Genomic DNA, 14,178 nt, shown 5'->3' with positions numbered 1-14,178 from the left:
TAGAGGTGCTGGTAGCTGGATTGTGTCACCATCAGACACAGTGAGGTTCACCATTTACAGTCTTTTCGTTTGGATAAGCTAACAGCTATAGCCTTATATTAAGCTAGCTGACAAATATGAACAAGATGTCACACTTTTCCTTTAAGAGACACGTCGCCTCAAGTGAATTTAGAGGATTAATATATTTTTAAAAACCCCAACTTTCGTTTAACACCCATTTCAGTGGCTTCCGACTCCAGTGGACATGTGAAACTGTTACCATCTGTATACCAAGTGATAAATACATGTAAGTACTTCCATGAATAAAGTTACATATTTTAAAGGTCTTGCATCGCAGTGCAATGGACAAAATTCTGCCGACAAACAGGTGTGTTTTAAAACGTTTATTACACGATGTTACCTAATAGGTGACATATAAAAATACGCAGATAAAGTTAAGAGGTCTTGAGACCCACAGGCACTTATCCTCGGAGCAGACTGCTCCTCGTGCTGGGAATGTGAGTTCATTAGTGTGGTACATACAGTACATGGACAGTTTATATTACGTATGAGGCTACACAGCAGTGAGATGAGAGGTAAGGCATTGAATTACAGTCTGTAGCAAAGGTTCACTGTCCTAAAGTGTAGTGACAGGTATTAACAGTTTAAATCTATATTATAGGAAGTGAGTTTGTGTGAAAATAAATTAAATATAAGCCATCAAATAGATGTGATCTCCCTGAAATTCAACAGTAACAAGTAGTAACAACCTCCTGACGTACCGTTCATCAACGTCATGCTCTTGAAATTATATATTTAACCTCCCTTGTTCAGTCGTATCGTATGTCTCCTACAAAACATTCAGCTTGGAACCATATTCAAGTTAAAACTGACTGATGGCAGACGCCTACATGACATTTAATAAGTGCACCGCACGTGCCACCAAAATGTAGTAATGTTTGTTAACCTATTTGATGACAAATTCACAAGGCATTTGAACACTGATGTGAGCATTCAGAAAAACGTAACATTGTGGTTCATGATGCTTTTTAAACACCTATAAAAAAGAAAATGAATGCAGTTACACAGAGCCTTTAAGGTCAGTTCACACTGTAGCATGTGACAGAAGAGTAAGCCACGACGGCGACGCCCCCTCCCACTCTGTCTCGGTCATGTTTGAGTAGAGGGGGCTGCATAAATAAAGGCTAGACTGCTGCTGTGGCTGCAAATCTCTCTGCACGTCTGACCTCAAGGTCCCTGCCCTCAAGTGCAGCCAGCCACTTCCCACATACACACAGTTCAAGCAATGCCCAACAGAGGGCGCACTCTGCTCAGTTACCACCATGACCAGCACTGGGCTCTGTGTACTTAAGACATCTCTGGTTTCCCTCTGGTCCTTTTCTGCCTGCCTGGTTTTACATTTCAGTGTCTGGAACATTTTGATCCAGTCCACTCTGCTCTGAGAGTTCATTTTAAGGGTTTAGGAGATGGTGCAGATGGTGCTGCTACTTTGGTTCTTCATGGCCTCCCTCCTCTTCAGTTCTCGGGTGATCCTCCTCCTGATGCCCTCCAAATACAGGCTTCGGTCAAACTGTCCTGCACCCAGGGGAATACTAAACAACATAAACACAAGATGTTTGGTCAAAACATAGCAAAGACAACTTTTAAATTCAGAATGTAATTAGACAAAGCTGGGGTAGGCAGTTTGGTTCAAGTGGACTGAGAACACTAGACTTCTGCACCTCCTATTTGTTCTGTTTTCAGGCTTTAGAAAATCTAGTCTGTGATGGGGGACTTAAGCCAATCACAGGTCATTTCAAGGAGAAGGCGTTCCTATCAGCTGTTCTACAAATGCAAATGTGCGTGCACGTCCTTTTGGTGAAAGCCTGATTCAATCACAGAGAACCCCGCAGAGAAAGTTGCTATTCCAGCATTGGCAACAACTGTCTACACTGCAAAACAACCCCAAAAAGGAAGTCAGACTTATTAAAAGAGTCTGACAATAAACGCAACAAAACACGTCAATGTCCAGGAAGCGTTTCAGAGATGGAAAAAAAAATGTTGATACTAGTTTGGCCTTCTGCTAACCGCACCCAAGGGCTTACAGCGTGTCTTCAATTCACGTTTATGTAGCTAATGTTCCCGAGAGCCTCCACCTCAATCCCCGCTGCTACAGACCATCTTGCCAGGAGGAGAGGAGGAAACGGCTCCAGAGACGGATCCACAACCAGCTGCCCCAACACCCCAAAACCAGCCAGCGCAAACCCCAGCTCCTTGAGACTGGACAGCCCCAACTCCCTGCCGAATCAGCAAACTTTCCACTACTGCTGCTACACAGGTTAGACCCGGCGGCGCCAGGGGTCACAGTGGCACAGGGAGGCTGGCGATGGCCAAATTTGAGCTGCTACAGCTGCTGACCAAGGGTTCATCTCCTGAGGTTCTACCTGCTCTCCTCCCAGGGAAGCAGTCCACAGCAGCACAGGAAGAGGCGGAGGGAACATGGGGTGGCTACTGGGATTGAGTGAATGAGCTATATGTAACTCTACAATGAAAAAAGAATAAATAAATCAATGTATGGGATCCAATGGGTTACTATATGAAGAGCGTGCATATGCCTGTGGTTGTCTGGTGGGAGGGGCTCAGGACAGCGCTGCTAGAGGAGAGTGTCTTTTGTATTATATGCCATGTTTTTTGCCTTTTCCAGATTTCTGCTGAGCCCAACTTTAACATTCCAATATGAAGGAGCCGAAAATAAGATTCTTGCTGCTCTAGCATTTGAAAATAATCATAACGTATTTGGTTTAATTACAATAAAACATTGTTGAATGCATCATTTGACATGATGAACCACTTTGTGAGTGGCAGTGGGACTCACTTGTCTCTGCCCGGCCTGAGTTTGACCTGGAAGACACTGATGACGGGCCGATGGTCTGAGGTCTTGATGCTGGAACAGCTGGTGTACTTGACCACTTTTATGTCATCAGCCTGCCTGCTCCTGAACAAGATCCTGTCCTGTGAACACACTTTAGACTCTAAGTAGAGCAGCTGGAAAGTGTATGACGGTGATATAAAGCTCCTTCCATCAAAAGTCAAGCTTATTTTGGTTGCTATATTAACAAAGCTAATTATCATAAGTTACATGGAGGTTGATTTTTACTACTTACTGTGTATGATGGTGTTCTCTGTTTAGAAGTGGTGTCGTAGATATCACAGCCGATGTCGAACTTGTATGTGGGGAGGAAGTGTATTGGTGCCTCTTGGAAACCTTTAAAGATTGAACCTGAAGGGGAAAAAGAAGCACATTCGCACGGTGAGAATCGATCAAACACAAACACCTACTCCTATAAACAATTTTTTGAAAAGTTTTCACAGAGATTAAGCCTCCAACGTGCAAGCATACTAACCATCCTTCATCTCCTTGGAGAGCTGGTCGTGCTCCAGCAGACGGCCCATATCACCGCCTACTGTGCGACTCATGATGGCCTCCACGTCGACCCGGTCTTTACTCAGTCGAAAGTTAAAATCTCCAAACCAGAAGACCTGGTCGAACCTCGTGGTGACGTCAGCTAAAAGTAGAAATGACATCCTTTGAGTATCAAAGATTATCAGCCATTACTCTTACCAAGTATTGGAAAAACTGTGAACATTTTTCTTCCTCCAAATGGGGGCATGACAAAAAAAAAGTTTGATAACCACTGGGCTAACTGCAGCAGGTTTATCTGTGAAAGTTTCATCATGTTGATCAGGACTGGGTGCAGAAACACTGCCATCCTAATTGCTTTGTTTTCTCAGATCTTTCACACAAGGTAACTTAACAGAGTCTTACATGGCGTGGAGCGGTAAGGGTTGGTGTCTGGAAGGCCTTTGGGAAGAGCTAGAGCCTCAACGATCTTGTTGTAATCTAGTACTCTCTCGTAAACTTTGGCATCTCCAGCTGGAAGAACAGAAACAGAAATTAGAAAAGACTGCCTTGCTGTCAGTGCTGCAAAGTTTAAATCCAAATATGTAATACTAAGATGTAAAATAATTTATGGGGAGTGCAATAACTAAAAGATGCCTCTCAAAATACGTGTAGACACAGTTTGCTGAAGCTGTAAATACAATAACATTACTGTTTCTTCTCAGGCATGTTGCGACATCCCTCCTAAACTTTATTACAAATATCCAGCCAGTCCGAAATATAGCCATGCTGATAAAAGTATCTTGCTATAATAAATCACTGCTTTACTCTGCAGCCTCCCTGACTTTGGGGAAACCTACTACACCTACTAAACTTACTCACAGGTAAAATGGGACGTGATGAAGAGGAAGGAAGTGCCAAAAAAGGTAAAGGCGATTCCCACAGCCCCTTTGGTCTTGATCTGAGAGATGATCCTGGTTGTGACTGTGGCGTGCTCCACCTCTGTGTGGGTCAACAGAGCAAATATGGTGGTCAGTGTCAAAGCCTTAAAGGGACAGTTCACCCCTAAAGCAAAAATGCATATTTTTCTTCTCAGCTGTAGTGTTATTTATCAGCGCAGATTGTTTTGGTGTGAGTTGCCAAGTGTCGGAGATATCGGCCATAGAGATGTCTGCCTTCTCTCCAATATAATGGAACTAGATGGCATTTGGCTTGTGGTGCTCAAATGGCCACAAACATACTGAAAAACAATGCGTCTTTCCAGAAATCATGACCCAGTTACTCAAGATAATCCACTGAACTTGTTGTGAGCTGTTTCATGTAGGAACTATTTTCTTTCTCCCGAACTACACCCACTAACTGTATCAGTGTGCTGGAGGAACGTGTATCTACTGCCAGCTCACCTAGCACCACTGAGCTAGACAACATTACAGCTCATTAATGTCTATGTTTTGCGCTTTCAAGAACTCAAGCCTCTCATTCATGAATAGATGCATGCCTCCTTCTGTGTGGTAATGCAGTGGGGGGTGTCCTAAGGTAGAAAGAAAGTAGTTTCTACATGAAACTGCTCACAACAAGGTCTGTAGATTATCTAGAATAAACAGGTCATGGTTTCTGTAAGGAGATGCTGCTGCTGCTGAGTTTTTCAAAAGTATTTTTTGGGCGCTTTGAGCACCACAAGCTGAGCGGCATTTAGTTCCATTATACTGAAAAGATGGCAGCCATCTCTACGGCCAATATCTGCAACACTCTGCAACTCACACCAAAACAATCAAGGTTGATAAACAGCACTACAGGTAAGAGGAAAAAAACAATCTGCACTACACACATGTTATATAATCAGGAAGTGATATAAGAGGCATTTATTACCTGAGCAGAACCAGATGAGGTCTCTTCTGACAAATACAGTGAGATATAAAACACCATGTGATGCTGCATACAGCATGACGTAGTAAGGTCCCAGAGTCTCCTGAAGACGGGTCTCCCACTCCCTCCTGCAAACACATGCAGACACACCATCACATACACAGAATATAACCGACTTTACTAACAGCTTTGATTGAGTAATGACGATGATTAAAATCCAACATAACATACCTGTCAGGACAGCCCTCCTGGACCCCAATGACATAAAAGTCTTGTGCAAATTCAGAGTCTGTTGGAAGGAGGAGGTCGTCTAAGTTGGCTGGAAGCCCCTGAAAATGACAGAGACTTGGTTACAACTCAGCTGGTGCCTAAACTTGTGCACACAGTAACAAGGCTTTAAATGGTCTGTGAGATGCTGCTCCTACCTTCTCTCCCTGCATGTTCCAAGTAGCGATGTAGATACCCACTCTCCTGTCAGGAAAGTAGCGGTCCAGCTCCTCGGCTCCGAGCAGGGCACCGCTCCCCAGCACGCTGCCCTCCAGAAAGCTCCTGGAAAACACACATTGTAAGGCAAAATTAGCACTTCTAAGAGCAGCCGACTTGCCTTCCAGGATGCAGTTGAGGAAAAAAGCAAGGATGTTGTCTCAGATGTTACGTCAATATTTAAAAGTAAAAAATCCAATCCCCACCAGGCACTGAGACTACAGACTAACACCCATTTTTTGCTGCTCCTGCTGTCAAAAACTGTACTGAACAAGCATCTCCTCTGATCTCGTGTTAATCCTCCTCCGCTCTGCCACCTTCCCCTTTTTCTCTTAAATATGTGAGCGCTGCACACACACACTATGTAAAAACGTAGATACAGGACAAATTAGCAGTCTGTCAGTATTGCTTCGACACTCACTCCTGATAGTGAATCAAGCTCCTAGATGTGCTGTGCTAATCAGCTCCAATCAGAGGGCACAATCAATCAATACCTGATTCTTATGCAGATCTATCTATCTATATATCTGTTTAATGTGCTGTTACAAGAATGTATTATTGTTGCAGTGGATAAAAATATGCACATCCAGTTCTAAATTTGTCTAGTTTCATGTTCTCTCCGGCCTGTATCTAAATTTAGTACCCTTGAAACAGACCGGCTTCTAATAGCCTTCAAACACCGTAAAGACTAACCCTTCACATCCAGTCTGAGGATGACTCCAGGTACATCATCTACATGGTCTACTTTGCCTACTGTACCTGTTCCTCACATCCTGGGGTCTGATGGGGCTGAGCACACTGTAGGTGGACCTCATGGAGTTGACAGAGGCACTGTCTGACCCCATGTTCTCCAGAAGCCGGCTGTCGCTCAGGTTCCTGTGGAGTCTTTCCCCGAGTTTCTCTCTGGCCAACACGGCATAATCCAAACAATCCCTGTCAATCCTATTAGCTGCCCTGAAACTGGCTGACGCAAAGCTCTTGTCCAGAGCAGGCAGCGTCCCTGTGGGTTGCACCGGAGACAGGCGCACCTTGGCGGACCTTGCCCAGTGGTCTGTGGGGTCGCTCTGCTGGCTGGGGGGCCTCCGTTCATACTCAGAGAGGCTGCTCACTCTGTCCCGGAAGACTGGGGATCCTGCTGTGACAGCAGAGATGGGTCTTACATTGAAGTCCTGCTCATTTCTGGTGGTAGCTGCAGTGCTGGGAACAAATCCACCTGGAGCTGGAGCTGTGTGGTCCTCTTTGAGTGAGTCTGTGGAGGAGCCAGTCTCAACCGGGTCACTCAGACTCTCCTGGCTGTTTCTCAGTCTCCTGGTTCTCACGGTCTCCTCTACTGAGATACTTCTGCTGGATTTTGACAGCCTGGGTAGTGAGGGTGGCCGAGGCTGGTATGGACTGATCTCTCCCGCAGCGTTTCTAGCAGTGAGTTTAAGGGCATCATTGTGCTCGTTGCAGGATTTGGCATCTACTAAGGAGGTGTTGAGTGGCCTGCTGTCTTTGGCAGCTGAATCTCCTTTACCAGGAGCCTCACTGGACTGATGGAGGGGGCTGTCCTCTCCATTCTTAGTCATCCTCTCGTCATGACTGATACCAGCTGTGGTCAGGTGGATGGAGCTCTCTCATAGCTAACTAACATACACCTACACATACAGGGGCAGAAAATGATTCAGTGAAACGTTGACGTTAAATGAATTAGTTTAGCCACATTAACTACATATTGAAAGTTGTTTAGCTCCTGTTTATTAGCAATTAAATATTAATCGTTCAACAGTAGTTAGGGATAGCACTATGACCTCTAACTGCTCACTTTAACGACTGCTAATTACCTGAATAAAGCAGCTAGCTAATTATGCTAATGTTAGCTTTACCGGTCTAATTTAGCTAAAATCCAAGACTGAATTTAAAGTCCCGTTGTTTTCTTATTTCATCGCTTCACAGAAGCTCCGTGATTCCTCCTAACTGACCTCTCATCCAGCGAACAAATCACGTTTACCATTAACTCAAACTGCTAACTTCAGCTAACCATCTAGCTCACAGTAGTTAGCTACTAGCTACAAGCTAGCTGAGCTAACGTTTGAAGCAAACGTTTATAAGAGCGTATTACTAAATAGGTAATGTTGGTAGGTTCCGTCTTGTGTATTCATTTCACTGTGATAACGTTGAAGTAGAGTTACCTCTGGTTTACTGTTGTTTGGTGTCAGAGTGGCTAATTAAGGACTAGCCCGATCACTTCCTTAGCGACGTTTGACAACAGATGTTGTTACCAAGAAAAGAGAGTCACGACAGAGAGCAGAGCGCGTGTCACAGCGCCCCCCTCTGCTCAGAGCTCAAAGTACACCTGAAATAAAATCATTGTCTTACATGTCCCTACCCCTTTCTTACATTTCTTCTTTGAACTCGTACATTATTTCAACAAATTCCCAAATTTATATACAACAAATATACAACAATCCCCAGTCTATTTACCACCCAATTAGATAAATAAGCATCTCTTATCACAAGCCCAACCATTACATAGTAGTACATTAATCCCAATAAAAATGTACTATTTGGAAAATTTAATATAACCCTTTTGTTCCTTGCCTCTCTAACTTAATACAATTTAATATCATAAGATCTTTTGGCATCAATGGAAGGATTCAAGGATTTAATATTGTCATTACACATTACAGGATTGCACGAAAAAGGAAAACTGATATTCAAGATATTTAACTTAGAACGGAATATAAACAATAAAATAGGAAATAGAACAAACTATATAAAAGTGGCACTAAAGAAATAAATAAAAGGAAAAAAGGAAAATGATATATATTCACAAGGTCTAGTCTATATATAGTTAAGTATATATAAAAACATACAAAAATATATAGTTTTGTGTAAACAGAAACAACATTTACAAATGTTCAGCACATAACATTTAAAATGTTGATACATGACTGTGAGAATGATGTCGTGTTAAATGTAATTCTGTATAACATTTTTAAGATATTGTTATCATCAAAGTGTAATATACATGTATATATATTATTGTTATTGTTTGGTTTTTTTGATGTTACACATTACATCCCCTTTATGGATTCTCTATTGTATCTATTTAGCTTGATATTATACTACTTACATATATTGATTACATCCTTAAATCCTGACTCACTGTGTTCCTACTGTATAACATGCTTAACGGGTTGTGGAAATGTCCAATAATCTACTACTACTACTACTACTACTACTAATAATAATAATAATAATCCAATACAACTGGATAATGTACTTAAATCAAAAGTTTGATTATATGTACCAAGATCTTAAAAGGAAAGGCATTGTTTGGCATTAAATGTAGAGTTTATACATCTTATTATACAGCAGTTGGCTTATGCTTATTGCCTTTAGACCTCTCAGATGTTGGTAATGCCTACTGTAAGAACTGAACATGGTGAAGTCCATGGTGAAACATCATCAGCTCCCTGGTAACTGATTGAATGTACTCGTTTTTCCATGTTCTTTAAGCTGGTCTAATACACTCCTCCATTTTAATATTTTATTTTCATGTGTTCTTTTAACAGTTTTAAACTGTTTGTACTTGTATTTTAATATTGTTTTATAGATTGTTTTATCTGCTCACTTGTAAAGCACTTGGAATTGCCGACATGTATGAATTGTACTGTATAAATAAACTTGCTTTGCCTTGACAGGTCAGCTTTCTTTATAAATCAATGCATCATCATTTACAACATGTAACCTGTCATTCAATTACAGAAGCCAAAAACTTATGAAGAGACAAAAACATTAAGCAGATTCTACTATAAGCAAAAGGAATCTATACATTTTTACAAAGTACCTGAAAAGGTTTATTAAACACACAGAAGGTAAGGTAGTATATTATCTAATATACCACTACCTAATAAGACCTAAAGTTAAGCTATGGTTAATTTCCACAAAATAAAGTTGTAATATTTTTTCACCTCACTTAAGCATTGTATTTGTTTTGTAATTAAATGCCTCATATTGGTAGAATAAAGTCAGACACTTTGAGTGGCACTGAGATATTTTTAAGTGCTTAATAAATGAACAATACTTCTACATATATTGAAAACACTAATTAGGATGTGACAACCTAAAAATCCACAAATAATTATTCATCATCCTCACACTGGAATCATTATATTAAATGCAAAATACATGTGGTAAAAGTGATATCAGAAATTATGATAAGTTTAGCCATTTCAACAGAAAATAAATCTTTATGATATTAAATAATAGTCATTGCTATGTAAAGTTAAGGGTGTAAGGAGCATGATAAAAACAATATCTTTTGCTGTTGTAGTTAATACATTTTCAACTGATATATTTCAGTGTCACTGACTGCACTAACTGCTGTTTTGTTTACCCACACATCGCTGGGTGTAATGATATCAACCTCAAAATCACTTACAAAATGTTTCTTTGTGTATTAAAAGACATGTTTTCCATATACCATTCCATATCCATATGTATTACTCTATTTGAAACTTACACAAGTCAACATACAAAAACTTCCCACATGCATCACCACCAGCTAAAGTCAGTGACTTCACAAATGACACGTGACATGTGTTAGGAACAAAATAACAAAACACTTTGCTGACAAAACAATCACAATGTCACAATGAGTAAACAATGTCAAGGTGTGACCTCCGATTGTTAACCCTTTCACCCCTTCTGTGACCCCCCGCGCTCTACGAGAAATGGCCGCTGAAAGGATTTCTGGGCCTCGCCGGCCCCTGGAAATGTAGACAATCCCTCCATATTCTGTGCTTTTCTATGGCGCTGCTGCTGGCTCAGGGGGGTTTGACAAAAGGGCCGGTCTGTGGGTAAGGTATAAAAGCAAAGGGTTAAACCAGGTAGGGTACAGTTTGGTGTAAGAGCAGCAGCAGCAGTACCACCAGCAGCAGCAGCAGCAGCAGCCCACTGACCAGCAAAATGACTTCCACTGGAATGAACATGATGAGCAGGGTAGGTTTGATAGTTTTCTTTTCATAATGTCACATTGAGTCTAATAATAGTATACTTTCAAGCTGCTATAACCAGTGTTATTTATAATAATCATCAGTCAAATGACAATGTGTACTGTAAAAGGGGTCACTTGTAGAGACAAACCAACAAAGAATTATCACCCGGCTGCAGTTCCCCTCAGCTCTACAGAGCTTTAAAGGCGCTTTGAGCTCATTCTTTTGTTTTCAGACCCACATTTTAACAGTTTTGGTTCACTTTTATGGCTCTAGCGTCATTTTCAGGCAGCTGCTAGCAGTGAAAACACTCTAAAAACACTACCTGCCCAGCACTAAAGGGCAGACAGAAAGTTTTTGCAGCTAGCTGATGAATATTGTGGAGAATTTAGCATTTTAAGACACGCATACTCCCCTAAAAAGTTGGTAGAGACCAAATATAGAGCAACATGGAAAGAAAACAGGGGCTTAGATTCCAAATACATGCTAATGTTGCTTCCAAGGGAGCAGGTTTAATTTCAAAAGCAGGACACAAATATGTAACATGAGTTCAGGGGTCCTTCACCAGAAATTTTTGAGTGTCAAACACTTAACTTCCTGCATTCTGGTAAATTTCTGCACCAATTTGTGCTTTTCTGCATCAATTTATGTCTTTAATTGTGTCACAATGAATGCCCTCTGCTACTTGCATGTTTTTATTGGGGGAGAGAAATGCACATGTTCTAAACATTGAGGGGCGCGTGTCCCCCTGTCCCCCCTGAAATCCACACCTATATCTGCCCAGCACTCAAGGGTCAGAAAGTGAAAGTGTGTTGCGACGAGCTATTGGATAAAAATATTTATCTTAAAAGTTGGCAGACTGCTACAAGGAAAGTTAATGGACTTATATTCATCAAGTGGACACAAATTCAACTCCAAATAGATGCTTATGTTGCTCCATATCCTCTGCATGTGTAAGCAACAAGTTTGAAGTGTTAGTTTTGTGTTCACAGTTTGTTTCTGCTGCCCCCAAGTGGCCAAAAAAAAAGTTTTTCCTGTTTTAACCTAAAAAAGAAAATCAACATGCAGCTCTAAACTTGAACACATCCCACCTGTGCTTCTCACACACATCACATAACTAAAGTCTTTCCCTCTCTCTCCCTCAGATCATCTTCTACGAGGACAGGAACTTCCAGGGTCGTTCCTATGAGTGCATGAGCGACTGCCCTGACATGTCCTCCTACCTGAGCAGGTGCCACTCCTGCAGGGTGGAGAGAGGCTGCTTCATGGTGTACGACCGCACCAACTACATGGGCAACCAGTACTTCATGAGGAGGGGCGAGTACGCCGACTACATGAGCATGATGGGCATGAGCGACTGCATCAGGTCCTGCCGCATGATCCCCATGGTAAGATCTCACACCTGGCTAGACTTACTGTAGCTGACATCTTACAATTATTTCTTATAGCAAGTCTCGTAGAGCTCATGTTGAGAATTTGAAATGTTTTGAGTTAACCCCTCTCCTCCTCTCCACCACAGCACAGAGGATCCTACAGGATGAAGATCTACGAGAGGGAGAACTTCGGAGGTCAGATGTCTGAGCTGATGGATGACTGTGATAACATCATGGACCGTTACCGCATGTCCAATTGCATGTCCTGCAACGTGATGGAGGGCCACTGGCTGATGTACGAGCAGCCCCACTACAGAGGCAGGATGATGTACATGAGGCCCGGCGAGTACAGGAACTTCATGAACATGGGCGGCAGCGGCATGAGGTTCATGAGCATGAGGCGCATCACTGACTCCTGCTATTAGACTCTTTGCACTGAATAAAACTGTCATAACCTAAACTGCTGGTGTGTTTGAGTCACTTCTTAATTCTGAATACCCATAACTCACATTCAAACAGTTTACACCAATCAGGGTGAAAAATGAAGCCAAGGCAGAAGAGCTTTATACAGTAAATGGCTGTAACTTACCGGCAGAGAGAATGATTGTAGAAAAGATGAGAAGGTTTCTTATTTTCATCCAGTCATTCACTTCTTATTTTCATGTCCGACCCACAGTCACAATCAACAACTTCAGCACAATCTCAAGTCTTCAGTCTCTTGGGGGACACGTGCAGGACTGTGGAACTGAACACCAAAACCTGCTCAATCTAAAGCAATTAACATTAACACTGCAATGCACCATTTTATATTGAAGTTTCTAAGTAGATTTCTTGTTGTTGTTGTTGTTGTTGTTGTTGATGAGACTAAGTCAGGCAGATGGCTGGATTTTGATACAATGGGCCCCTGGGGACAAACATGCAGAGGTCCCCACCACCACCTCTACATGGGAGCAAGACACACAGACTTTATAGTTATTTTGTGTCTTTTTGTGGTCATTTTGAGTCTCTTTCAGGTCGGTACGGTGGTCGGTGAGTCAGTTTTGTTTATACAGTCCAATATCACCATTACCATCTGTGCAGCATGCAGTATGAGACCCTCTGCCCTTCAACCCTTGCTTCAGATAAGGAAAGTGCTGTCAGGTGAATTTTATTACCTCTGGAGAGTGCCAGGGTAGTTGTTTCTCCTTGTTTCTAGTCTTTGTGCAAAGCTAAGCTGGCTCCCTGGACAGTGGCTCCCAGTGCAGTACAAAGTCAACTTTAAAATTCTTCTTGTAGCCTTTAAACACTTAATGGTTTGGTAGCCTGCTCACTGGCTGAAGTCCAGTCAGAGCTGTCGGGTCGTCAGGTGATGTCATGAGGACTTTCTTGGTGGTTTGTTGTTTTGCCTGACCTGGCTCCAGTGTTAATTTCATCAATGAATATTATGACCAAAAATGTATAATGACCTTTTCACCATGACTGAGACATTACATTGAATAGAAACTGAAATATCAGTGGTTTCCTATCAAACATTTAAGATGCATGATATTTTTCCCAGTTGTTTGTCTAGTCTGTCTGTCAAAATATATGCAATGTCACTGGTTCAAATGGTTGACAGTTGTGTGCAGATTCCCAGAATCCCAGCCATTGAGGTGATGATGTCACAAACAGACTGTAAGTTAACAACAACATGATGGCTTCAACACATAAAGGCCTTGGTTGCAAAAAAAAAAAAGAATAGATCTACAGACACACTTAATTTATAAGGGACATAAAGACACCCTGGGGCTACAGATTAGGTGCCAAATGCAAACCTGAAGAGACACTTGCAGGCTCACCGCCACCGTGCTATTTATGTCACAGTTAGCTGACTGTTACATGATAAGTCCTAACTAACTCCTAAACTAAGCATAAAAAGTTGACTATGTAATGATTTTTATCAGTTAAAACTGGACTTAAACAATAAATATAAAATGACCAAGATGTGACCAAAACTAAGAAGCACGTTTGTGTAAACACTGAATCTGACAGAGCTGCCAAATATAGGACTGCCTGGCTCTGTCCCTGTCTCCAGCCTCTGCTCACTTCCCTCTGTGTACTATTCTCCTCTCACTTCCCA

General features: G+C 41.8%; 2 protein-coding genes across 2 annotated transcripts; one reads left to right on the top strand and one right to left on the bottom strand.

Annotated features, from left to right (window-relative positions):
* Nucleotides 1–370: 370 nt before the first annotated feature.
* Nucleotides 371–7,988, bottom strand: inpp5e (inositol polyphosphate-5-phosphatase E). Its single transcript, XM_033618699.2, has 11 exons — nt 7,900–7,988; nt 6,488–7,365; nt 5,671–5,794; nt 5,477–5,574; nt 5,249–5,373; nt 4,262–4,381; nt 3,806–3,913; nt 3,384–3,545; nt 3,144–3,259; nt 2,855–2,991; nt 371–1,592 (listed from the first exon to the last, which is right to left on the bottom strand). Exons 2-11 carry the CDS (start codon nt 7,294–7,296, stop codon nt 1,460–1,462), a joined length of 1,932 nt encoding a protein of 643 aa, XP_033474590.2. The 5' UTR covers nt 7,297–7,365; nt 7,900–7,988; the 3' UTR covers nt 371–1,459.
* A 2,629-nt stretch (nt 7,989–10,617) lies between these two features.
* Nucleotides 10,618–12,540, top strand: LOC117252853 (gamma-crystallin M2-like). The gene is made up of 3 exons (XM_033620075.2): nt 10,618–10,714; nt 11,853–12,095; nt 12,227–12,540. Exons 1-3 carry the CDS (start codon nt 10,682–10,684, stop codon nt 12,503–12,505), a joined length of 555 nt encoding a protein of 184 aa, XP_033475966.1. The 5' UTR covers nt 10,618–10,681; the 3' UTR covers nt 12,506–12,540.
* The last annotated feature ends 1,638 nt before the right edge of the window (nt 12,541–14,178 follow it).

Source organism: Epinephelus lanceolatus, chromosome 9 (genome assembly GCF_041903045.1).
Source record: "Epinephelus lanceolatus isolate andai-2023 chromosome 9, ASM4190304v1, whole genome shotgun sequence".
Classification (NCBI taxonomy): domain Eukaryota; kingdom Metazoa; phylum Chordata; class Actinopteri; order Perciformes; family Serranidae; genus Epinephelus; species Epinephelus lanceolatus.
The sequence above is the reverse complement of the archived record's forward strand: the minus strand, read 5'-3'. Positions and strand labels throughout refer to the sequence as shown.